The 26,042-nt window shown below is 44.7% G+C and overlaps 2 protein-coding genes across 4 annotated transcripts in view; both read right to left on the bottom strand.

Annotated features, from left to right (window-relative positions):
• Positions 1-1,906, bottom strand: part of MCRS1 (microspherule protein 1) — a 9,906-nt gene extending 8,000 nt beyond the window's left edge. Inside the window, exons 1-2 of one of the 3 annotated variants that reach the window (XM_069491562.1) lie at positions 1,814-1,906; positions 94-213 (exon numbers count right to left, since the gene is read on the bottom strand). In XM_069491562.1, coding sequence (XP_069347663.1) covers positions 94-103 — 10 coding nt within the window. In that variant the 5' untranslated portion in view covers positions 104-213; positions 1,814-1,906. The remainder of the gene's footprint in view (positions 1-93; positions 214-1,813) is intronic. The other 2 variants (XM_069491564.1, XM_069491563.1) reach the window with 2 other exon arrangements.
• Positions 1,273-26,042, bottom strand: part of FAM186B (family with sequence similarity 186 member B) — a 41,068-nt gene continuing 16,298 nt past the window's right edge. Inside the window, 4 exon segments of the mRNA XM_069491221.1 lie at positions 1,273-1,324; positions 19,433-19,504; positions 19,506-19,616; positions 20,593-20,762. Of these exon segments, the coding sequence (XP_069347322.1) occupies positions 1,273-1,324; positions 19,433-19,504; positions 19,506-19,616; positions 20,593-20,762 (405 nt within the window).

Genomic DNA, 26,042 nt, shown 5'->3' on the forward strand with positions numbered 1-26,042 from the left:
CCAGGACCGAAAGACACACATGCCAGGCACGGGTTGGAATCAGCAGATGCTTGGCGCCCGAGCATTTGGGGAGCTGGCCCGGCCTCATACTACCTTTGTCCATCCTCTTACAGTCCCAAAGCCACTGGTTCCAAACCACAGGGCTAGGAGGAAGGGTCCCACAGGCTCATCCAAGGATTCTGACCAGGTGAGCTTAGAGGCTGAGAGGAGATTCTGTGAAGGAGAAATGAGGCTCCCTGAGGCTCAGATTTCCAACTGGCCAGCCTCATCTCCTTATACTGGCTCAGGTCCCTGAGGGTCCCATAAGCTAGGGAAGACACAAAGAGAGGAAAGAGGCACAAGGCCCTACTCTGCCAATACTACCCTTATAAACCAGTAGCCTTGTGACAGTCCCTGACACCTGTGAGAATATGATACAGACTACAGACTTCTGAAAAATGTACAAACACATACAATCGCAGGGGGTCACGGACTCCTCTAATTCTACTCATAACTTGTAGATTAAGCACCTTAACTACAAATTAGCAAGAGACAAAGGATTCTTGGCTCACTTCTTCTATTCATCAGCTGCCCACTCAGCTCAGAAGCACCATCCTTCCCCTCCCAGGCCAAAGCTGGGAAAAGGAAAGGGAGCTAGAACTCCAACCAGTCCATCTCATTGGTTTTTTTGTTCGTTTGTTTGTTTGTCTGTTTTTTCATTTGCAGCCTTTTTTTTTGTTTGTTTGGGTTTTTTTTGAGACAGAGTCTCACTCTGTTGCCCAGGCTAGAGTGAGTGGCGTCAGCCTAGCTCACAGCAACCTCAAACTCCTGAGCTCAAGCGATCCTCCTGTCTCAGCCTCCCGAGTAGCTGGGACTACAGGCATGCACCACCATGCCCGGCTAATTTTTTTTTTTACATATATATTTTTAGCTGTCCATATCATTTCTTTCTATTTTTAGTAGAGATGGGGTCTCGCTCTTGCTCAGGCTGGTCTCGAACTCCTGAGCTCAAACGATCCGCCCACCTCGGCCTCCCAGAGTGCTAGGATTACAGGCGTGAGCCACCACGCCCGGCCTATTTGCAGCTTTTGCTGAAGATTTAGTGAGCAGTGCCTTGTGAAAGCCAAAAAACGCAGTTTGGGAACTGCGGAAGTATAAACCGCTCCAGGGGTGCAGAGACAGGGCCACTCCTATACCCTAGAGAACTCAGGTACAGGACTTTCTGGGGGCTCCACTTGCAGGTACACGCCCCTGCTGACCAGGGTGGCTTTTAGCAGCGTTCTGGCTCTGTCCTCAGGTGTGCTCGCTGTGCCGCTCCATAGGATACGGCTGGGAATCATGACACCTGAGGAGAGGGGGAAGAGGCCTGATCCTGCGGGCAGACTGAAGCAAGGTCTGTGCCTCCTTCCTTCCCCAGCCCTCCGCGCCTCGTTCTTCCCCGAGTGCACACGCAAGGTGAGGGATCGGTCCAGGTCTGTTTTCAGGGACACGGGGTAGAAGCAGTGATGAAGTCAGCTCTACAACTCAAAGCAGAGCATCAAGTGAACCTCGATGCTCTCGGAGCCTTGGTTTAAGACCCACAGGCTGTTGGCAGGGGAGGGGGATCAACTCTCAGGCCAATTCTCACCCCACCTTCTGCACGCCACCTCTGCGCATGCGTAACACCTCGGGCCAGATTCTGGCCCGGTCCGGCCCACGCATGCGCAGATTTTCGGGGCGCTACTGGGGCGGGGCCCCAAACCTTGGGGGGAGTCGTCCCCGGCGGCATTCTGGGAAACTCCACTTCACCCCCAACTCCGCTCAGAACCCTCAGAGGCGAACCGCGAGGTCTCACCATTCCTAGGCTGCCAGCTCCAACAATTTCTCCGCGGCGACGGCAGCAGCCGCAGGGCCAAAGCCGGCTTCCGTGAGCTACGTCTACTTCCGGGTTACGAACGAGGGGCTGGGCAATCTCTTCCGGCTCGTCCCGGGAACGGACTTGAAGGAGGTGTGGCCGCGGCTCTGAAGGAGTCACTATTCTGCTGATAGCCAAAAACAAAAGCTTTCCCAATTAGGACAGCATATATGGAAACATAAGGGATTATAGGCACCGGAGAGGTTACCTTGCTGGAGGGAGCGGTTAAAGGGAAAGGCGAGACGTGGGGCGAGACCAAGCTGGGCGAGCTAAGGCGACGCCAGGCGGGGCGGAACCGAGGGCGGGGCGGGGCGGGGTGGGGTGGGGTGGGGCCGCAGCCTGGATTTCGGTTTCAGAATTCCCACGAGGTATAGGAGTCTTTGAGGGTTTCTCAGGACCAATTATGCATTGTTTGATTCTGCCAGCGGTTTTAGAGAAAGTACTGTCAGGTCTTGTGCTAGGCACGAGGCAGGGAGATAATGTTGGGAAGCTGGCTCTAGCCGAGGAGATGTAGCATACGGAAGGGGCAGGGAGGTTACCGTCTGAGAAGCAGAGTATCGGGGGCCACGTTCCTAAGAAGGTAGAGACCCTGGGAGAAGGAGCGGTGCCCAATTGGTCCCATCAGCCCGACCCCAGTGTACCTCATGTGGGTGCCAGGAGGTAAGAGAGAAGACCAGTGGAAGCATCCTGAGATTAGAGCACCCTGGAAGGAATTTAGGGATGGGAGAACGAGCCTATAGGAAAAGTTGGGAGTTTGGGGCTATGAGAGATGCCTGGGAAAACTAGAAAGACTGTCCTCTAAAAGAGTGGTTCTATTTGTTTTATGCTTCCTTTGTCGGGTACAAAAGTGTAGCAGCTTTAGAAAAACATTTCAGCTCAGAATAAGGAAAATGCAATTGCAAAGCTGTCCAGCACCTAGGACAGCTTCTTTAACAGAAGTGTCAAGCACACATGACCTGGACATTGCAAGGGATTTCAGGTGTCAAGTAAGAGACTGGCCCTTCTGGCCCTGGCCCTCTCCTTTAAGAGTCCCCACCTCATTTACTGTCCTGTAGACTTGCTTAATGAGTATGTACCCATTTTATCTCCCATGAAAGATTGAGTTTTCTTTTTAACAGGCATTTGGCTAAATGTATTATGATGTAATCTTTTGAGAATATCAAACAACCAATAAAATAATCTTTATAAAAAGTAATTACATAAAAATTAGTAATATTACTAATATATTAAGCATGTATAAATTAATAATTATTAAAAACATACAAAAGAAAAGACAATTGAAGGAAATGTACCAAAATATTAATATATTTTATGTCCAAGTGGTAGGAACAGTAATTGTTTTCTTTCATTATTTTCCAATTTTTCTATACATGGCACATATTTTATAATGAATAAAGTAAATAGATTAATACACAACTTCTTGAATGAGAGGAGAGAGGAAAATTCCTGGCTCCCAGCTGCCTAAGGTACTTCCCTACCCAAAGATCCACTGTCAATAAGAAAAGTGGTGGTCAAAGCTTTGCTCACCCATCTTCCACCATCTTCTTTCTGGTTCCTGAAGACTCAAACTTCCTCTTTGGTGCTCAATCCTCTGTAATATTGGATTAAAAAAAGACCTGGGCACCCGTACTGTATGGATGCAGGGATTTCTTGCCTGAGATTGTGAGTTTTGTAGTATATATAGCATACTAGTGTCTATGCTAGATGAATTATCAGGACTGTTTTTGAAGAGGTGACAATTGAGCCAAGATTTGATGGTTAATAAGGGACCATTTCTTTTGAAGAGTTGGGGTGAGATGACCCAGTCAGTGGGGACAGCTGCAGCTCTAAAGCAGGAAGAAGTGTGGTGAGTTTGAGGAACGGGAAAGAGCCCAGTGTGGCCTAAGCAAGGTGATCAAGAAGAAGAGGGAAGGAGATGAGAACAGAAATGTCATCAAGGGACAGCTCACGTCAGCCCTTGTTCACAGTATGGATTTTGGCCTTTATTCTTACTGCATTGGAAAGCTCTTAAAGGATTACAAGCAAGGGCATCGTATCATGTGATTTAATTTTTTAAATGATTCCTCTGGCTGCTTGTGAAGAATGGATTGTAGGAGGCAAAAGAAGAAGCAGAGAGATCAGGTAAGAGGCTATTACAGCAGTCCAGGTGAGAGGTAAACTCAGACGATTTAGCTGAGTTGGAGGGGTAGTGCAGATGGACAGAAACAGTGATTTCGATGTGTTTTGGAGTACAGCCACAAGGACTTGCTGATGGATTGAATATGGGATATGAGTAAAGGAAGAATCAAGGATGAGACCTAGATTTTTGGCCTAAGAGACTGGGTGGGTGATAGAGTTCCTGCAGAATGTATCCAGAATCTGATCTTTTCTTACCAACTTTTCCACTGTCTCCTGGTCCAGGTCCCTGTTATCCTTCATCTCTCACCTGGACTATTGCAGGAGTTCCCTATCTGGTCTCCCAGTTTTCATCCTCACTGTCCTTCTTTCAATTTATTCTCAGCAGCCGAGGCATTCCTATTAAAGTGGAAATCTACTCATGTCCTGCCTCAGTTCAAAGACCTCCATCTTCCTCAGAATAAAATCTCATGGTCTAGCCCCTGCTACCTCTCTGACCTCATCTCCTGCTCCTCTCACTTGCCCTTAAAAATTTCAGTCCCCATCCCCTGTACTCCCTACCTCTTCCTGGCTTTTTTCTCCTTAACCCTTATTCTCTTCTAATGTATGATGTAATTTACTTATTTTTTCTGTTTATTACATGTCTCCAGCAGTAGGATATAAGCTCTGTGAGGGCAGGGGGTTTTGTCTGTTTTATTCGTTGCTATTGGAGGTGCTTAATAAATATTTGTTGAATATGTATCTTAAATAAATTTACTGCAGAGGAGAAGTCTGTGGAGGAGCAGGTTTGTATAGGGGCAGAAACAAAGAGTTCTGTTATAGACATTTTAAGTTTGAGGTGACACCTTTAAGGTATCTTGGTGGAGGTGTTGAGTGAACAGGCGGACACACTAGTCGTATCAGGGAAGAGGAGATATACGTTAAGGAGTCATTATCATGAAGCTCTGGATGTGAATGCCACAGGAGAGAATGTAGACAGAGAATGAGGAAGGTCCAGGACCACCACATGGGGCACACCGGCATTTAAAATAAGGTAAAGGAAGAGGTGCCACCAAAGAAACAAAAAGAAGATGGAAACAAAAGTTAGCAATGGTACCAATCATCTAGCCTCTAGAGCTATTATAATTAACCATCACTGGCTCTAGAGTATTCTTTCATAGTCTGGCACTCATTCCCTGGGATAGATGTGGCTTACAGTGGAGCCACATTCATGGTTCCTCCTAGATCTTTGTTCAGGGTCCCCCGCTCCTTCTCCTGGGGGATTAGAGCACAGTGGTTTTAAGAACACAGGCTCTGGAGTCCAACTGCCTGGTTTTAAACTGTCTCTATCACCTACCAGCTTGTGACCTTGAGCAAGTTACACTTCTGTGCTTCAGTTTCATCTGTGGAGAAATAATAATGCCCACTTCGTAGGATGGTTCTGAGGAGTTAATCATTTACTCCTTAAACAGGTAGGTAGTATATAGCATGTGTTCGAAAAATGTTAGCTGTTGTTACTGTTCTTAGGGCTTGGGTCTCAGTGTCTCCTGCCAGGCAGTCTGAGTCTAAGATCTATACTTTGATAGCCCAGTCCTTCCCCACTCTTGTCCACTAGAGGAGGGCCAGTTGCCCTCTCACCCAGGGCTGTTAGCTCCAGGGACCCCGTCAGAGGACACAGGATTTTTCTGCTGTTGGCTCAAGTACTTTGTCTTATTAGGGAGTTAAGTTTAATAAAGTTGTTGACGAGTACAGAGTTACCTTTGGATTCACAATGCAATTTAACTCTACATATACTTTACTTGATATCTGTGTACTGTTTTTTTCTTTAAGGGAACAGAAACCATCTGCAAAGGAAGAGTCTTGTACACAGACTGAAACTTTCTGAAATATCAATCTACAACTTAGAGAATCACAGACAAAACTTTGTAAAACATACAACTTTTTTTAAACATGACACAATTTATACATCTCACTCTAAAAGCCAGAATCACACAATGAAGAAACCTAGATTATTCCCATTAATTAGGTGTGTGACAAGGATGGCCCTTGTGACTATTTTTATTTAGCATTGTTTTGGAAGTGCTGGCTTATGTAATTAGAGAAGAGAAAGAAATGAGATATAAAAACTAGAAGAGTTTAAATATTAATGATAGCCTGCCTGGAAAATCCAAGGACATTTACGGAAAAACTAGTAGAAATAAGGTATTTTAGCAAAATGGGTACAAATTAGTATAGAAAAAAACAATAAATAGGCTGAATGTGGTGGCTCATGCCAATAATCCTAGCACTTTGAGAGGCTGAGGTGGGAAGATTGCTTGAGCCAAGGAGTTTGAGGTTGCCATGAGCTATGATGAAGCCACTGCACTCTAGCCCTGGCAACAGAGCATGACCCTGTCTCCAAAACAAAACAATGAACATCAGCCAATTAGAAAATATAAGGAAATAAAATGTATCCTTTATAACAGCAACAACAAAGTAAGCTTACCAAAAGTAATCCTAACAAGTAAATATGTTAGATCTAGGTGCCCAAAACTAAAATGCTACCAGAGGACACAAAAGGAGGCTTGAATAAATGGAAAGGCATACTCTATTTTGGGGTAGAAAGATTCACTATCATAAAGATGTCAGCTCTCCATAAAAATCTATAAATTTAACACAAATGTAATAAAAATACGAAGACTACATAACCTGAATATAAAATTCATATGGAAATTTTTGCATCAAGAATGACCATGAACATTTTGAAAAAGAAGGTTAATGCAAGGGGAATAGCTTTACCAGATATTAAACCATTAAAAGGTTAAAACTAAAATAGTAACATTCAGGGAACACTAACGCATGCATAGGCAATTTGATCAAGAGAACAAAACAGCCTAGAAATAAACCCAAGACATTAAAAATTTTAGAAAAAAAAAACTTTTAGTATATGATAGAGATGGCATTGTCAGTAGGGAAAAGATGGATTATATAATAAGTAGTATTGAGATATTGTGTATCCACCTGGAACAAAATAATGTGGTATCTTTATTTTTGGTCTTATGCTAAAATAAATCCATATGAATCAATTGTGTTTAAATGTAAAAGAATAAAACCATAAATTTATAATGTCATAGTGGAGAAAGTAGTTTTCAGGACAGCACAAAATTTCTCACAGCATAAAGAAAAGACAAATCCTGTTAACATAAAAATCCATAATTTCTGCAGAGCAAAAAACACCATAAACAAAGACAAATGGCAAACTGGGGAAAAATTTGCAACTCATATCATAGACAAAGGGACTAATTTGCTTAATATATACAAAATCTCTACAAATCAATATGAAAAAGAACAAAAATCCAATAGGAAAATGGGATGGTTAACAGAAAAGGAAAGATAAATGAGTCTTAAACATATGAAAAAATACTCAAACGAACACAAGAAAATTGAAACTACATTTAGATATATTTTTCGCCTACAGATTGGCAAAAAATCCCAATATTTGACAATATACCCTTGGCATGGTTGTGGGGAAATAAGCCCTCTCATGCTGCTGGTAGAACTGTAATTTGTCAATACTTGTCAAAATTACAAATGCATATAATTTCTGATCCAATATATTTGCACACATGCAAAATAAACTATATACAAAATTATCAACTATAGCATTGTTTATAGTAGCAGAAGTTTAGAAACAACCCAAACATCTATCACTAGAGGACTAATTAAATAAATTGTGTGGGGGGTGGGGGAGGGGATGGGGGTATGCCTACACAATGAGTGCATTGCGCACCGTTTGGGGAGTGGTAACACTTGAAGGTGCTGACTCGGGAAGGGGGGGTGGGGAAGGGAGGGATATATACCTCATGATGGGTGCAATGCGCACGACCTGGGGAACAGACACGCCTGGAGCTCTGACTTGGGGGGAAAGGCGGTACAGGAGCAACATATGTAACCTGCAATTCTGTATCCCCCATAACAAGATAAAATAAAAAAAAAAAATAACAAAAAAAAAAACTAAAAAAAAAAATAAATTGTGGTACATCCATACAATGAAGTATCTTACAACCAGGCTGAAGAGTTGTCACAAAAGTATATGCCATGATTAAACTTTATCCTAAAAAAAATGAAGAGCCATTAAAGAGTTTTTAAGCAGGGGTGTGGTATGAGATCTACATTTTGATCTTTTCTGGTGTAGTATGGAGCATAGATTGAAAAAGTAAAACCAGAGCCAGGGAGACCAGTTGGTGTCCTAAATTAAGATAGTCACTGAGGAGAAGACACTTGAGATGTTGACTGGGTAGAGCTTGGTGATAGATTGGATGAACGGGTGCAAAAGATGAGGCACTGATGCTGCCCTGGTTTCTGGCTTTGGCAGTGATTGGAAGCTGATGGTTATGCATTGAGATGGGGGTACAAGTGGAGACACAGGTTTAGGGGGAGGTAAGAAGGAATGATGATGAGTTTCATTTGGATGAATTGAGTTGGAGGTGCCAGTGAGCAACCAGTTGAGATGTTCAGTTGAGTTTTTGCATATACAGTTCTATGATTCGAGAGAGAGATTGGAATTGGGAATAGATTTGGCAATCATCATATAGCTGATGTTTGAAGTCATGGGGAATATGGAGTCATCTTGGGATATCTTGTGGCATGGGGCAACTCCTAGAAAACAAGCAGAAGATAACACGAACCCCTATAGGAGCTAGCGAGGCACGGGGATATAGGAGGGAAACCAAAAAGAGCATCACATCACAGAAGTTAAGGGAAGAGTACGGTAGGGTTTTACTGATCTATGTCTCTCACTGGATTTCACATCCTTGAGGACATAAACTAGGTTTTGTTTTTCTTTGTTTCCTCCGTCTGTCCCACCCTACCTTCAATCAGCGCAAGGTTTTGCACTTAATAGACGTGTCTGTGTACAAATAAGGGCATGAATGAGTTAAACCAATCATAACTGGTTCTTTACACTACTGCAGTTCAAACCTCCACTATTGCTCCCCTAATTGCTCTCCCTGTATCCGTTCTCTAAATTCTCCACATTGCCACAGCTACCGATCTAAACACAGATGTGGTACTACTGCTCCTCTCCTCAGATATCATCAGTGGTTCTCCACTGCCTTCAGGGGAAAATGCTCCAAGCCTATCCAAATTCAATCTCAGCTAAGCTTATCTCCTACAACACCTGGCTTCTACCCATTGAACCACTTGCTGTAACATAAACATGCTCTATGTTTATGGTGGTGTTTTCCCTTGGGTTTCCCAGATTTGCCCACCCCTGCCACCTGTGGTAGTTCTGCCCTTCCTTCAACATTTCATTGAAATCCCACTTAGTCCTGAAGGCCTCCCCAGACCCTCACTGCAACAAACATCTCCTTCCCCTATTTCCCATTTCACTTTGTACTTGTATTACTACTCCTGCCCTGTACTGTGTGCCAGCTCCCCACTATTTACTACTCTGTTTCCACGCTGGAGTGTCCCAGTGTCATCATTACAACTTTAGCACTTGGCACAGTGCTCTCAGTAAACAGATGCTGAATGAGTGGGTGAGTGGACGGATTGTGAGTCCTTGGGAGTACAAGAACCTAGTTTTATTTATTTTTGTAACCACTCCAGCACTTTGCATATAGTCAGAACCTTGTGTTGGAAGGAAGCTCCTTGGAAGTTTGTTTTATTTACTTTTGTGCCCTCACTGCGTAGCAGATAGCATGGCACCATAGTAGGTGCTCAAAACACGTTTAAGAAATCAATAAATGAGTACTCACTTAATTTGCTCTCAGGAGCCTCCAGAGAGTCCACTAGCTTTGGCAGACAAGAGTTTTTGTGTGCTTCCTGCCAGCTCTGAAAGGCTGCCTTTGCGGGCCAGTGTCAAGTTGTGTCATGTAAACATGGCTGTACCCAGGTTCTGTGAAGTGTGGCTAACAGAAGGCATTAGGTCTGTCATGGTGGCTAAGCATTTAACACAGTGAGATAGGGCTCTCCATGCAGAAACACAGCCCAGAAGAAGCTTCAGAGGCAAGAGTAAGGCAACTCAACTAAAGAGGGATGGGATCACTTATTCCTTACAGAAACCTTGACTTGCTTTCTGCTATGTGCACAGCCCTCTGTGAAAGCAACTGGGCATCTGCTCTTAAGGAGTTTCATTGTGGGGTTGAAGACAGGCTTACGGATAATCCCAGAGCAACGGCAAGCTTGGCCAATGCTGGAAGAGATGCCAGAACAAAGGCAGAAGAGCCCCCAGGAGAAGGGGAGTCTTAGGGAGGATTAGAGGAGGCTTCGTGGTGCGGGGATAGCATCTGAGCTCATTTACTAAGCTTTCTGAATGGGCGGGGAATTGTAATAGCTTCCAACTGGTCTCCCTGCTTCCCCCCTCAGCCTTCAGTCTGTGCTCATGATTGTGGCCAGTCAGTGCTCTTGAAGTGAAGATCAGATCGTGTCACTTCTCTGCTCGGAATTCTCTAATGGCTCCCGTTTCATTCAGAACAAAAAGTCCTTACAGTGGCTTACAAGATCTTATGTGATCCGTTCCCCTGTCACCTCTCCTGCATCATTTCTTCTGTCCCCCCACTCACTCACCCATTTGTACCAGCCAAACCGGACATCTTTCTATTCCCTGAATGTGCTCTTCCGCCACGGGCTCACTTCCTCACCTTTGCCTAAATGTCACTCCAGTGAGGCCTGCCATGACCTCTCTATTTTAAGTTAGAACTCCTACATTCTGGTACTTTATCGCTCTTTTGAAATTTGTGTTTCACCATGGCACCTTTTACCATCTGACATGCTGTGTATTTTACTAATGTATTTTTATTTCTTGCCTGTCCCTCCCAAAAATGGAATGTAAGTTCCATGAAGCACTTTTAAAAAAATCGATTTTATCCACTACCTAGAACATTGGTTGGTATTGGGTGTCCAACAGATATTTGTGTAATGAATGAATTAACAAGGACATGATACCTGTTTGAGGAAGTCTACAGGAAGGGCCTCCCAGCAGAGTTCCTAAAAAATAGTTTCATACAGAGTCATTTGCAAGGACAGATCTCTGCACTGCAGAGCTGAGGACCCTGCTGGGGTGGGTGGTCAAGAGAGGAAAAGGTGGTCCTAGGCTGAGGGAGAGAAGACTCAGGCCACCACGAATCACCTGCTGCAGCGGTCCCCAACCTTTTTGGCACCAGGGACTGGTTTCATGGAAGACAATTTTTCCATGCGGTAGGGGAATGGTTTTGGGATGATTCAAGCGCATTACATTTATTGCGTACTTTATTATTATTACATTGTTAATCTCTCTGCTAATGATAATCTGCAGCTGCACCTGCTCCCCAGCGCTAGCATCACTGCTTCAGCTCCACCTCAGATCACTAGGCACTAGATTCTCATAAGGAGCGTGCAGCCTAGATCCCTCCCGTGCAGTTTACAGTAGAGTTCACACTCCTGTGAGAATCTAATGCCACCACTGATCTGACAGGAGGTGGCGGAGCTCAGGCGGTGATGCCAGCAATGGGGAAAGGCTGTAAATACAGAAATACAGGTGAAGCTTCACTCACTCACCCTCCACTCACCTCCTGCTGTGTACCCAGTTCCTAACAGGTCCTCGGCCCAGGGCTTGGGGACCGCACACCTGCAGGATCTTGATGTCCAAAGGATGAGTCAGGAATCCCTTGTGTTCTTCTCTTCCCTTTGCTGCATATGCTGTCCATGCTTAGCCAGTACCTTCTCTGACAAACCCTTGCCGGCTTCAACCGTGTCCACCTTTCAGCAGTTGCTCTACTTTGATTTCTGCCTCTCTTCCTATCCAGGCCTGCTGAGGCCCTTAAACAAGCACTTTGCTGCCTCCTCGTGGCTCCTGGAGTAAAGGCTCCTGCCTCATTTCCAGAAAGTGAGGCAACAGGGATCTGCATAGGGACTCTTAGGTCAGGGGTTTTGGAAGAGGAAACCTGAATCTTCTTGACCCCATTGTCAATACCCCCTGAATTATTGACAACTGCCCCACTCACACAGATGCTGCCACCAATGGTGATGATCATGGACTCAGGCTTTGGTCATTCCAGGCTGGTCAGCTCCAGGGAAAGAATTTGGGGCAACATTCAGATCCCAGGGCCTGCCTTGAGGGGCATTTAGATCAGCCTCCACTACCTCTGCCTCCTCCCAACTCAAAGCCAATAAATAGCCTTTGAGGGGTGATGAAGCCACCAGCTGGCTCAGGGCCACCCGTGTGTGCAGCGAGGAGGCTGGGTGTGACACAAGGGGAGGGCTAGGAACTGTGGAGACCTAGAGAGCCCACACCCTGTGGGAAGCCGCTCAGCTTAGCCACTGTCTGATAGTCCCCAAATGGGAGAATGTGCTAGAAGACTACTGGGTTATCTTGTGGACCCATAAGGCAGGGAAACAGCTGGGCCTCAGGAACCATCTGGCTGGCAAAGTTTCTGATGAGCAGACGGCTTTATTTCTTACTTTACTATGCAAGTTTTTTTTCTTTCTGGTTGCTTTCAAGATGTTCTCTTATCATCAGTTTCAACAGTTTGACTAAGATATGCTTAGGTGTGTTTTTCTTTGTATTTATCCTGCTTGGGTTCTCTGAGCTTCTTGGATTTGTAGTTTGTTGTCTTTCATTAATCTGGGAACTTCTCAGTGACTGTCTCTTGACATAGCTCTTCAAATACTTTTTCTCCCTTCTCCTTCTGGGACTTTGACCATATGTGTGTTAGACTATTTGATATTGTCCCTCACATCTTGGGTGGTTTGTTTGGGGTTGCTTGTTTGTTTCTTTGTTTTTACTCTCTTTGTATTATAGTTTGGTTAATTTCTATTGACCTAGCCTCAGGTTCACAGATTTGTTTCCTTTGCTTTTGTCTAGTTTGCTGATAAACTTGTCAAAGGAATTCATCATCTCTGATATTAAGGTTTTTTGGGGGGGTTTTGTTTGTTTTCTTGAGACAGGGTCTCTCTCGCTCTATTGCCTGGGCTAGAGTGCAGTGGCATCATCATAGCTCACTGCAACCTCAAACTGCTAGGCTCAAGCAATCCTCCTCCCTCAGCCTCCTGAGTATCTGGGACTACTCACCATGCCCAGCTAACTTTTTTCTTTTTTCTTTTTTCTTTTTTTTTGTAGAAATGGGGTTTCACTTTTGCTCAGGATAGTCTCAAACTCCTGGCCTCAAGCAATCCTCCCACCTTGGCCTCCCAAAGTGCTAGGATTACAGGCATGAGCCACTGTGCCCAACTTCCATTTCTTTTTTTTATAATTTCCTATTCTCTATTCAAATTCCTCATCTGTTCATACAAGTTGTCCACCTTTTACACTAGGCTAGATCCTTTAACATATAGCTACTTCAAAGTCCCAGCTTGATAGCTACACCTCAGCCATGCACATCTTCTCTCTTTTAGAAGATGACTCCTCTGATTATGGAGTCATGCTCATCTTTTTTCTGTATTTTTCCAAGTCATTCTCATGTGGGACACATCGGACCATGCATGGCTTTCCCTTCCATGGCTCTATACCTGAGCTGTTTTCAAAAGGTTTTTCTCCCTTCCACTTCATGCCTCTTTGTAGACAGGGCCAAAATAGACCCTTCTCATGTGTCCCCTTCCACATTAATTTGGTTCCTCATCTTGGAGGCTCCTGAGGCCGTGGGCCATGCAAGCAGAGTTCTGGCCAACCCCCAAATATGGCTGGAAGAAATACTCCTTCCTGTGCTTTGGCTTCCCTCAGTTTTTTGGGGATAGCGGCAATATCTTGTTTGACCAGATATGTCAACTTTGCTCTGAAAAAAATAATGAGACTCATGTATTAATATAATATCAATAAACCACAACACTAGGAACACACCGTATACACACACACACACACACACTTGCACATCTTTGTTTTCCAACCCTCTTGGCTCCATAGCTTTGCCCATCCAGGCCCCAGGCCTTCTTTGCCTTTAAGGAGATGAAATTGTTGGCAAAGCAGGACGTCAAGCACTCTGCTTGCCTGCCAGAGAGCTTGCTAGAGGACATCCAGTAAGTCAAAGTTCTCCAACACCAGAGCAAGTCTAGCCACTAGGCAGCTTCAGCACAGGGCCAAGAGGCTATAAAAACATAGGAAACCTTTAAAAATGTTATTGGTCCCTGCGCCTTTGAGCCACCTTGGGACTCTGCAGACAGTCCCCATTAGCTAGAAGACTCTCACCAGATGTAGCCCCTTGATCTTGAACTTGCCACTCCCAGAACTGTAAGAAATAAATTTCTTTTCTTTATTAAAAAAAAGTTATTGGTGCCAAAATGTTATTAAAAAGTATATATAATGTTTATAAAACATAATATTGTATGTTTCATTCACTGTCAAAAATTTTTTTTTTTTTTTTTTTGAGACAGAGTCTCACTCTGTTGCCCAGGCTAGAGTGCTGTGGTGTCAGCCTAGCTCACAGCAACCCCAAACTCCTGGGCTCAAGTGATCCTCCTGCCTCAGCCTCCCGAGTAGCTGGGACTATAAGCATGTGCCACCATGCCCGGCTAATTTTTTCCATATATATTTTTAGCTGGCCAGATAATTTCTTTCTATTTTTAGTAGAGATGGGGTCTTGCTCTTGCTCAGGCTGGTCTTGAACTCCTGAGCTCAAACGATCCACCTGCTTTGGCCTCCCAGAGTGCCAGGATTACAGGCGTGAGCCACCGTGCCCGGCTTTACTGTCAAATTTAATATTCAAAATATTCTCATTTACAAAACTTGTTAGATGTCATTTCTATGCATGCTTATTGCTGAGAAGTCACAGCCAGGTATACATTGAATAACTTACTCATTGCCAGTTAATTTCTAAAGCAAGGTTATAAAAGATCCTTTCATTAACTTGCTCAGCCTGACGGTATTATAAATTTAAAAGAATTTTAAAAAATCCTTTGAAATTGTTTAAAGCAATAGATTTATTTAATTTTAATTTTTTTTTTTTTTTTTTTTTTTTTTTGAGACAAAGTCTTGCTCTGTTGCTCCAGGTAGAGTGCAGTGGCATCGTCATAGCTCAAGCAATCCTCATGCCTCGGCCTCCCAGAGTGCTAGGATTACAGGCGTGAGCTACTGCACCCGGCCTCAAAGCAATACGTTTAAGGTGAGAGCATCTTAATATGTTGGATATGATTGGGGTGAGTCCTCTAGAAAACAAAGAGCTTGGGCTCTAACAGGCCGGAAAGGGCCCCATGCCACCACAGCTGTCCCTGCCTGTGACCTGCATCCAGAATGCCTCCCACCTGCCTCCCCCACCAGGCATCCTTGTGCTATCGTAAGCTGTGGCTCAGAAATCAAATCCTGACATCATCCACAGAGCCAGCTGTTCACATCCCATATCATCTTCATTTTTCTGGAATATCGACGTTAAGCTGGAAGTAAAGTTGGGCGTCATTCTTGAGAAAGAGAATTGCTGGATGTGGGTTCTCCAAGGACAGGGTCATTTCCTGTTTGCTGTGCCTGGTCCCTAGGCCAGCTGTGCCTGGGTGAGTAGACACCGAGTGGGGATGAGGCAGGTAGCTGTGTGCCGGGGAGAGTAAAGGCGGGCAAGTGCCCACAGGCGGAAAGAACTGAGTTAGTGTCTTAACTGAGCCAACTGACGACTGCCAGAGACGGCCTCCTTAGCCCACACCACCTGGATTTGGAACCTCCATGTCTCCATTTCTTCTACCTCGGTCCTCACTTCTCAGAGACACACTTACCTTTGCCTCCCACCCCGTGACACTTGGCTCTGACTTTTATTTGATATTTCCTTTTGTTCTTACCTTCTGAGCTTTCATTCAAATCACTTGCATGCCAGTTACTTATTTGTCCACATCTTTGATTAAATGAAGAGTTACTGACCCCTTCTATGTGCCAGGCACTAATCATGGCCATCTCGGCATGCTGGCTCCCAAAGGACAGAAACAACACTTGGGGGGGGGTTCTAAAAATGAGTTGAGGAGGTGTGGGTTTCAGTAATGAGACAGAAGATTTAAAAATAAACCAACCTCTATTTTATTAAAAAAGTACAATTTGGGGATTGAAGGAGGAAAGTAATGTTTCTCAAAGTTCTAGGATATTTAGCAATACCGAGAGTGTGTGTTTAAAAGCACCAGCAGGGAACCTGCATTTGGAACAAGTGCCCATGTGATTTTTGGTCACCCAGAAGTTTGAGAATCACTGGCTAGGGGATGGAGTGGGGACTGGGGCTGTCTTGATTCTTCTAGATTTTTATGGTTCCAGGGAGTGACTCGCTTGACTTTTTATGGACAAGCTCCGCTGACTTATCCGTGTGTTCCTGGCATTCCTTCCTTTGGTTCACTGAGGCACTGAAAGGTTAATACAGTTACAGGTGGGGAGGAACTGAGACTGGGAATGTGAGTGCCCATCCAGCCTACCCAGAGCTTCCTGGGAGATGGGTCCAGAGGGGCCCAGACTCAACCTGGACATGGAACTGCTCAACACATTTCTGCCAAATCCCGAGGGCTCTGCTTCTCTTCTTGTGAATCTGCCTCTTGTCTTACTTCACAGAATGCTTTCTCTTCCCTCCCCTCATTCTTCTTTGCTCATTCCTACCCATCCATGTTTCCTCCTCCCACCCTTGTCTAATCTCTTTCCCAGATACCAGGTTATAAGCCCTCCTGTTTGCATCCGACATGTTGGGCGTCTGTGTAACTCTGTGCTCATGCGCATCTTGGTCCGTATGTGTGTACCGACATGTACTTCAGCTGTGCGGGACTAGACCCTGAGCAGGGGGAGGGCGGGGCACTTAGAGTCAAGGTGAAGATTCTCTTCCAACTGCAGAAAGCGTTTGATGTCTACAGACACACAGCTATTCTGCCTGTCAGGCAGAAAGTCCAGGGGAGACGCTTGTAAGGCAAAGCAAAAAAAGATCTTGGAGAAGGAGGTCTGTTGGTTTTTGATGAACATGGTCTCCCTTGGGTCTCAAACCACAGAGGGAAGATGAATAGCCCTTTCCCACATGTTGAGAGGACAGACATGAGACAGGCTACCAGTGCCAGGCAGACCAGGAAAATGGGTATGAGGTCAGTCCTAGTTATGAAACTAGATGGTGCTGAGAATTGGACAGCATGGCCAGGGGAGCTGGAAAGACTGGCAGGACCACAAAGAGGTGAGTGACCTGGAGCCACCCGGCAAGTGGATGTGAGGATTCATGGTGGGCCAGGAGAAAGTGGCAAAGAGAAGATGCACGTTTGGGAGTGGAATCCCAGAGTGTGTCTCCAGGAAGGCACATGCACAGAGCGCTCACAATGAAAGGAGCACGACCACCACCCCTGAGGCAACAGTACCTGGGCAGTGACGGAGAACTTTTGTTAAAGACTGGCAGATCCTCATGCCACAATAACGAATCCCAAGACAATACAGGGTGCCCCCGCACTGAGACGTTGAGGAGCAGCCTGACACGCAAGTAGGTGGTGCCAGCCTGGGATGTGGATACAGAAGACAGAAGCAGCAGGCTCTGCCTCTGCACCTGGTGGTGAGATAAACTGAATAAACTTGTGCAGAGTTGGAAGCGGGGAGTGGGGGATTGTATTCACCTAAATTCCCTTAGAAAGGGGAAGCTGTCTTTGCTGGGAACAATATTTTGATAACTACTTAAGCCTGAAGCTGAGATCCCAGTGGAGGCCTGGGTGTGGGAGGAACAGCTCTGTGTAAGACATGAAGGAATTTTAGAATTTCGCATGTTCTAGCAAAGAATGAAAGGAGGCTTTGGTGCTGTTCTGTGTGAATCTTTCCCTATTCTTAAATTTTCAGAAAGTTACTAATGTCATGAAATGGTTGGGGTCAAGTGGAGTGGTATACCCTTGGTATGTACCCTTGGTGCACATTATGTAGGTCGGGGGGACAAAGGGGCTTGCCTCAGATTCAAGCAGATGCTGGGCAGGGCCTGGGCACTGGCAGGGATGCAGAGCAGAAATGCAGAAGGAGCTCAGAGAGGAGAGACCCCACTCTGGGAAGGACCCTGGGCAAGTTTGGCCAGATCTCAGTGGCATGAGGCCCCAGCTGACTTCTGGGTTACGGAGTTCTCCCACAGTGCTATTTTGGTTATTCTCAATTCTGTTTGCTATATCCAAATCAACTAACAACAGTGACCCCCCGCAACATATACACACACACATGCCCCTTGGAAATTCTCCAGGAACTGAAAACCAGGTTTCCTCACTAGGTAGGCTAGCGTCCCACTGGGACTCTCAGGCCTATTTCAGAGTGGAGGCATAGCCAGGGACTGGCCTTTTTTGATGCTGCTATGCCACTCTATCTTCCCTTCCTCCAACCACAGAAAGCATTTGGTGTCTGCAGACACACAGGTATTCTACCTGTCAGACAGAGAGCCCAGGGGAGATGCTTGTAAGATAAAGCAAAAAAAGATCTTGGAGAAGGAGGTCTGCTGGTTTTTGAGGAACACGGTCTCCCTTGTGTCTCAAACCACAAAGGGAAGACGAATAGCCCTCCATCCCCATGTGGAGGATCGGGAAGCACCAGCATCTTACTGCTCTTGGCTCTGGTTAGGTCTAGACTGGCAGGCACATCAGTACCCCGTCCCTGCTGGCGGTCTTTCACTGGGGCAGGAGCAGGGCCACAAGAGGCAGATGGGATTGGTAATGTAAAGAGGTTCCTTAAAAGAGTCTTGAGTCTTCAGTAGTGACATCTTCAAGCCAAGAGAGGCAAAAGAGATCTAAGCCTTTTCTCACCAGAAAAGCCTCTTGTTGGCCTATTGATTCCTGCTTCCCTCCCCTCTGCTGTTCTTTCCAGGGACAGTTCTTAAAGGTGGTAGGAAAAGGAAAATGACAAAGATAGGTCAAGGCCCTTGTCTCAGGTTTATCGTGCAATTCGTAGTCTCCTTCATCTCCTCATTCCTATATCTGGCTCTCCCTGAGAGCCACCCCCAGGCCTAGGGTGAGATGTGGCTCTTGAGCAATTTATGCACAGCCCAGGAAACAAGTGTGAAGGAAACATTCCTGTAGTGATCTTCTGAGACACTATGTAAAGTCCTTTGAGAGAACTAAAATGGTGGTGTGGCCTGGTGCTGTGGCTCACGCCTGTAATCCAAGCACTTTGGGAGGCCAAGGAGGGAGGATCACTTGAGTTCAGGAGTTCAAGAGCAGCCTGGGCAACATAGAGACATCCCATCTCTGAAAAAAATAAAATTAGCTGAGCATGGTGGCGCACACCTGTAGTCCCAGCTACTTGGTAGGCTGAGGCGGGAGGATCACTTGAGCCCAGGAGTTCAAGGTAGTAGTGAGCTGTGATCATGCCTAAGGTACACAAGTGAGACCCTGTCTCTAAAAATAATAAAGTGGCATTGGCATGGGGACCCAAGTTGACAGCCAACAAATGGATGAGTCAGGTTAGCATCTCTCTGTCTGGTGTGGTACAATAAATGAGATCATTATTAATGTTTGGAAAGAGATTTCCTGGGATGTTGGACAGGGACAGTATGTACTCTGGCCCCTGCCCTTGGTGGGCAGGTCTCCCTGAATCCAGATTAACCATCCAGCCCTGCATCTTACCGGGCCTTGAGGTGCATCAAACTTGTGTGGCAGGAGGAATGCACATCCAGTACCAACAGCCGAGGAATATCTGTGTCCCCCTAACTGGTCCCTGGGTAGGCTGGCAGGGGTCTTTTTTTCTATTGGGTGACTGGAGGAGGACACATCAGTCTTCCAGACGGCCTCCATCTGTTTCCCCTGTTGGCTGGGAGTGGGAGTAGAGAATGCAAAAAGAGACAAAGAGTTAGAGATTAAGAAGCAACAAGCTCTCCAGAGCCACAAGGCCTAAGATTCTGGGACTTGCTTTCTTCCCTTCTCAAATGGAGTTTTTCACTGCCCTCATTTCTGGCCCCCTCCCCTCAGCACTGACTCTACATCTCACTTCCCCGGGGCTCCTCTGGCTGAGGAGTTGGTGGAAGAGGCTCCCAGGCAGCCCCTGCGCTTCCAGGCACATGTTCTGGGGCTGAAGACACACACCTACACCCACACAGCACTAGGTGGGTGTGGGTGTGTGTCTTCTTGGCTGCCCAGAGGCTTGGAGTGTCTCTTTCTGAGCCTGGGGGTCACTTGGTGGGAGGGATCAGGCTCCTTTATATGGACAGGCCAATGGCAGGTGCCAGATTGATGCACAGGCTATTAATGGTTGTAAGTGTTGTGGGTCCTCAGAGTCCTTCAGTTGCATAGTTTTTTGTTTGGTGGATTTTTGTTTTTGAGACAGAGTCTCACTCTGTTGCCCGGGCTAGAGTGCTGTGGCATCAGCCTACCTCACAGCAACCTCAAACTCCTGGACTCAAGCTATCCTCCTGCCTCAGTCTCCCGAGTAGCTGGGACTACAGGTGCATGCGGTGATGCCTGGCTAATTTTTCTATTTTTAATAGAGACGGGTGTCTCACTCTTGCTCAGACTGGTCTGGAACTCCTGAGCTCAAGAGATCCTCCCGCCTCGGCCTCCCAGAGTGCTAGGGTTACAGGTGTGAGCCACCGCGCCCGTCCTGCTGGTGTAGCTTAAAACACACTCGGTCAGGCTAGCCACACATCACCACATGCACCCCACCTCTGGGTCAGTGTGTGGGTCAGAGGACAGACATCTTGGAACTTGTGGGGTGATCTTGGCCTGTCTGTGCCCTGGCCTTGCTGCCTGCCTCCCCACCCATCCAGCTGGCTCAGTTTCCCCGCACCTACCAGGCCATCTGCAAGGGCACACTTTCCCGGTGCTTGGATGGAAAGGGCTGCTTGCTGGTGGGGCCGCTGGGGCAAATGCGCTGTGGTAAGGCTGGGGATGACTTGTACTTCCTTGGCTTTGGCAAGGTGACCACAGGGATGTTCAGGTGAACATTCCACTCCAGCTGGAGCTAGAGGAACCAACAGAGAGGTATCAGGGAGAAGGAAGTTATCCCCTCTCTAGGATGGGAGGAGGCACTGCCTGACTATTGGTGCCCCTGCTGGGCTCACAGCTGAGCAGAGAAGGTAAGGCCCAGGGAATCCCTCCATATACTCCATATACTTAGAAACCTCTAGGACCCCAGGGTATCAGATCTTTCCTAGAGATTCCTTGAACTCATATTTTCTGGGTTAGTTCCTGTTTTCTCCTTTGTTTTGAGGAATCTGGACAATGGGAAAACAGCAAGGAAGAAAACTAAAAGAAGCCAGACCAGCTAGAATTCATGAGAGCACATGCAGGATTCCTGGCATGGGGCCAGGTCGTGCCTGGCGTGCACTGGGTATCTTTGCATCCAGCCCCAGCCCTGGCACTGGGCAAGGAGCTGAGGGAACCCTCACAGCCACTCAAAAAATTGTCATATAGTCCCTTTCCTTTTCAACTCCAAACAAACTTAGCAAGTCAAGACACCTACAGGAGATCATCAGGACTGGTATAAGGTGTTATGAAATAGTTGTGATAGACCTCCACGGCCAAGGCCAACTCCCTAATGCCAGCACTTGTACTGAATGCCTCAGCACGCTGTCTCCCGGACTCAGGCCACTGCTGCTCAGGACTCAGGGGGGATGGCCCCTGGCCCAACCCTAGGGTACATCCCAGCAGGTTCTGACTCGCTGCTCTGTGACTCTCCAGTCCCTAGGGACCACGTGAGCGCTTGCTGCTTCTGTGCTGCTAGTAGCTAGGGAAAAAGTGGAGGAAACTAAAACCAGCCTTCTTTCTCCTAGCTTTCCTGAACCTCAGATCCGGAGCTGAGGGCTGCTCGTGCCAAAGCCGTGGAGTTGCAAATGAAAGAGTCTAGCAAGGAAAGGTGAATACTCATGGCTAGAGCAGAGAGCTATTCCTGACATATAAAAGATGGATATGACTGTAAACCCAATGCTTGTAATAGGGACAAAATTATTAATATTCCCAAAGGATATGAATTCTTATTTGCTGGGTGAGTTCTTATTTTTCCTTTGTTGTAGAGAATCTACAAAATGAGTAAAATAGCAATGAAAAATATTTAAAGATGTCAGAAGTGTGTGTGTATGTATGTGTGTGTATATATATATATATATGTTTGTGTGTGTGTGTGTATATATATATATATACACACACATATATATATACACATACAAAATAAAGAGTAAAAAGAGGAGGAGATGGGAGTCTTTGATTCCATCATCCCCAAATTTTAGCTATTATCTTTTTGGCCTTATGAGTTTTAATTTTTTAAAACTTTCTGTACTATTTTGGATCCATTTTAAGTGTCAGAAATTTCAAGGATTCCCATATGATAGTAAGTTTACTCTTTATATATAAATAAATTTATACTATATATATAATATATGTACATTTTTTTTTAAATAAATAGAGACAAAGTCTTGCCATGTTGTCCAGGCTGGTCTTGAACTCCTGGGCTCAAGTGATCCTCCTGCCTCAGCCTTCCAAAGTATACAGGCATGAGCCAACATGCCAGACCATACTGTTTTTATTTTTGGTGATTTAGTATATAGATAATTATTGTTATATACAGGAATCCATTGTCCCTCAGGGGTCTATGGCTCCTAGATTAGTAATCCCTTATCTAAACCAAGAGAAAAGGAAATTTGGGTCTCAGAGACAGTATTTGGGAGTTTAAAGAGGTTTTCTGGCTATGGGAGAACAGGAGAGGACAGAAAAGATAAGAGAAAATAAGCATTACTATGGATTATTAATTGGACCCTTTTAAGTGATTTGAGTGACCCATTTAAAGGTTGGGGTAACTTTTTAATTATTTTTGGTTGCTAAGACTTATATCCCTGAATAGGATACAATGGCAAACTAGGTCACATAGCATCTTGGGATTTATTTGGGGTGTACTTGATATATGAATGCTCAAATCAGGTCTGTACATTTTGGATGATTACCTTCCTGAATACTGCCAAGGTAAAGTGGGTGGGTTTGAAAGAGTAAGGTTTCTCCTAGTGACAATTTCCAGGGGGAGGCCGGACACGGTGGCTCACACCTGTAATCCTAGCACTCTGGGAGGCTGAGGCGGGAGGATCGCTCGAGATCAGGAGTTCGAGACCAGCCTGAGCAAGAGTGAGACCCTGTCTCTACTAAAAATAGAAAGAAATGATCTGGACAGCTAAAAATATATATAGAAAAAAATTAGCCGGGCATGGTGGCACATGCCTGTAGTCCCAGCTACTCGGGAGGCTAGGGCAGAAGGATTGCTTAAGCCCAGGAGTTTGAGGTTGCTGTGAGCTTGACGCCATGGCACTCTAGCCCAGGCAACAGAGTGAGGCTCTGTCTCAAAAAAAAAAAAAATTTCCAGGGGGAAAATATAAATGAGTTCTCAGCAAGGACATGGAAAAGATGAGGATAGGCCCCAGGTATTTTGTTGGCCTAGCCCTAGACCAATGGTTCTGAACCCATGGGCCACAGTCTCCTGAGGGGCAATGGATTTTTTGCAGAGGGCCCAAGAATGCAAGTACATACCAAAAATTGTACATGGAATAAATAAAAAGTAAAACTACTATCATATAGGAATCCTTGGAACTTTTAACATTAAAAATGGATCCTAATACTACAGGGACTTTTTTGGAAGGCATAAACTGGTAATAATGGAATAACAAGGCCTTGTTTACCTTCTGCCTTAAATAACTAGCATAGGCTAAACAAAATATATAAAACGATGTTTTTAGATATTCAGGTGATAGGCAGTACAAGTCAGTGATCCCTGAGAGAAAGGAAACAAATGAGAGTGTGTCCAGGCCGTAGCATAGGGCTGGAAACCCAAACAGAGGCCTTGCAATAGTCTTGCTGAGTCAAAAAGACAGTGTTCAGAGTTCAAAGAAGCCAAGGTGACTAAAATTTGAAAAGCAGAGTAACAAAGAAGAGGAAACTATACCATAAGAAAGCACCAAAGATCTGCAGAAAGGTCCCCTCAAGTCTTTGTGCAGGCATGGAAAGAAATTACCTACTAAGCTGGAGGAAGAACCACTGGGCAAGAACAGGCAGAACGCTCCTCAGAGCTCACATATTGTTGGGAACTGTTTGTGTTCACATATTTAAAGTACTGAAAGAAAAAACTGTCCACTTGGAATTCTCGAACTCCTGACCTCAAGCGATCCTCCCGCCTCAACCTCCCAGAGTGTTAGGATTACGGGTGTGAGCCACCTTGCCCAGCCTGACTTAGAATTCTATATCCAGCAAAAATATCTTTCAAAACTGTAAGCTAAATAAATACTTTTTCAGACATACCAAAGCCAAGAAAATTCATCACCAACAGATGAGCATTGTGAGAAATGTTAAAGGAAGTCCTTCAGGGAGGAAAAAAAATGATACCAGATATAAATTTGGATCTGTACAAAAGAATAAGGAGCACTGGATATGTGGGTAAATATAAAAGATTATTGATTGTTTAAGGAAAAAGTCATAACAACGTACAGTCATCACTTGCTATCTGTGAGGGATTGGTTCTAGGACCTCTTACAAATACCAAAGTTTGAGGATGCTCCATTCCCTTGTATAGGTGTAGTTTTTGCTTATTACCTACTCACATCCTCCCTTATATTTTAAATCACCTCTAGATTATTTATACCACCTAATACAATGTAAATGGTATATGGTTGTTTTACTGTACCATTATAATGACAAGGAAAAAAAGTCTATACGTGTTCAGTACAGATGCTACCAACCAATTTTTTTTTCCAAATATTTTTCAGTCTGAGGTTGGTTAAATCCATGGGTGCAGAGCCCACGGATATGCAGGGCCAACTGTATTAGGGGATTTATAACATATATAGGGGCAAAATGTATGACAATAATAGGACAAAGGCCAGGAAGGGTGAAATGGATGTATATCATTGTAAGGTTCTTATACATGAAATCATATTATTTGAAAGTAGACTATGATATGTTAAAAATTTATACTGTAAACCCTAGAGCAACCATTAAAAATAACAAAACAAAGAAGTGTAGCTAATATGCCAAGAGTGGAGATAAAATGAAGTTATTTTTAAAAACTCAATTACTGGCCGGGCGCGGTGGCTCACGCCTGTAATCCTAGCACTCTGGGAGGCCGAGGCGGGTGGATCGCTCAAGGTCAGGAGTTCGAGACCAGCCTGAGCGAGACCCCGTCTCTACTAAAAATAGAAAGACATTATATGGACAACTAAAAATCTATATAGAAAAAATTAGCCGGGCATAGTGGCGCATGCCTGTAGTCCCAGCTACTCGGGAGGCTGAGGCAGTAGGATCGCTTAAGCCGAGGAGTCTGAGGTTGCTGTGAGCTAAGCTGACGCCACGGCACTCACTCTAGCCTGGGCAACAAAGTGAGACTCTGTCTCAACAACAAAAAAAAAAAAAAAACTCAATTACTCCAAAAGAAGGCAGGAAAAGAGAAAAAGGACCAAAGAATAGATGGGACAAATAGAAATGAAGAGCAAATTGTAGATTTAAAACCAACTATGTTGATAATCATATCAAATACAAATGATCTAAAATCTCCAAATAAAAGGTAAAGATTGATGATTGCATAAAAAAGCAAGACCCAATTATAAGATATCAATTAAAAACCCAATTTAAATATAGAGACATAGAGAGTTTAAAAGTAAAAGAATGGAAAATGATATGCCATGAAAATACTAAATAAAAGAAAGCTAAAGTGACTGTATCAAAATACGTATAAAAGTAAGGGATATACCTACGGATAAAGATGGCCGTTTCATAAAGATAAAAGGCCAGATTTTCAAGAATACATAAACGATCTTAGATGTGTATGCATCTAATTACAGAGCTTCAAAGTACTTGAAATACAAACATATAAAACTGAAATAAGTAGACATAAAGGGAGAGCTATATAATGCTTATAATTTGAAAGAATAAATATTGTCAAGATGTCATCTCTCTCAAAATTGATCTGTAGTTTCAATACAATCCCAATAAAAATTCAAGCAGGCTTTTTTATAGAGATTGATAAACTGATGGTAAAATTATATAGATTAGGACCAGGAATATCCAGAACATTTCTGACAAAGAAAAACAAAGTTGGAAGACTGACATCATCTGATTGCAAAACTTATTATGAAACTGGAGTCTTTTGGACACTGTGGTATTGGCAAAAGTACAGACATACAGATCAAAGAAACAAAACAGATATTCTAGAAGGAGAACCACACATGGGTGGTCAATTGATTTTTTCCAAAGGTGCCAAGGCAATCTAGTA

Source organism: Eulemur rufifrons, chromosome 16, assembly GCF_041146395.1.
Source record: "Eulemur rufifrons isolate Redbay chromosome 16, OSU_ERuf_1, whole genome shotgun sequence".
Lineage (NCBI taxonomy): Eukaryota > Metazoa > Chordata > Mammalia > Primates > Lemuridae > Eulemur > Eulemur rufifrons.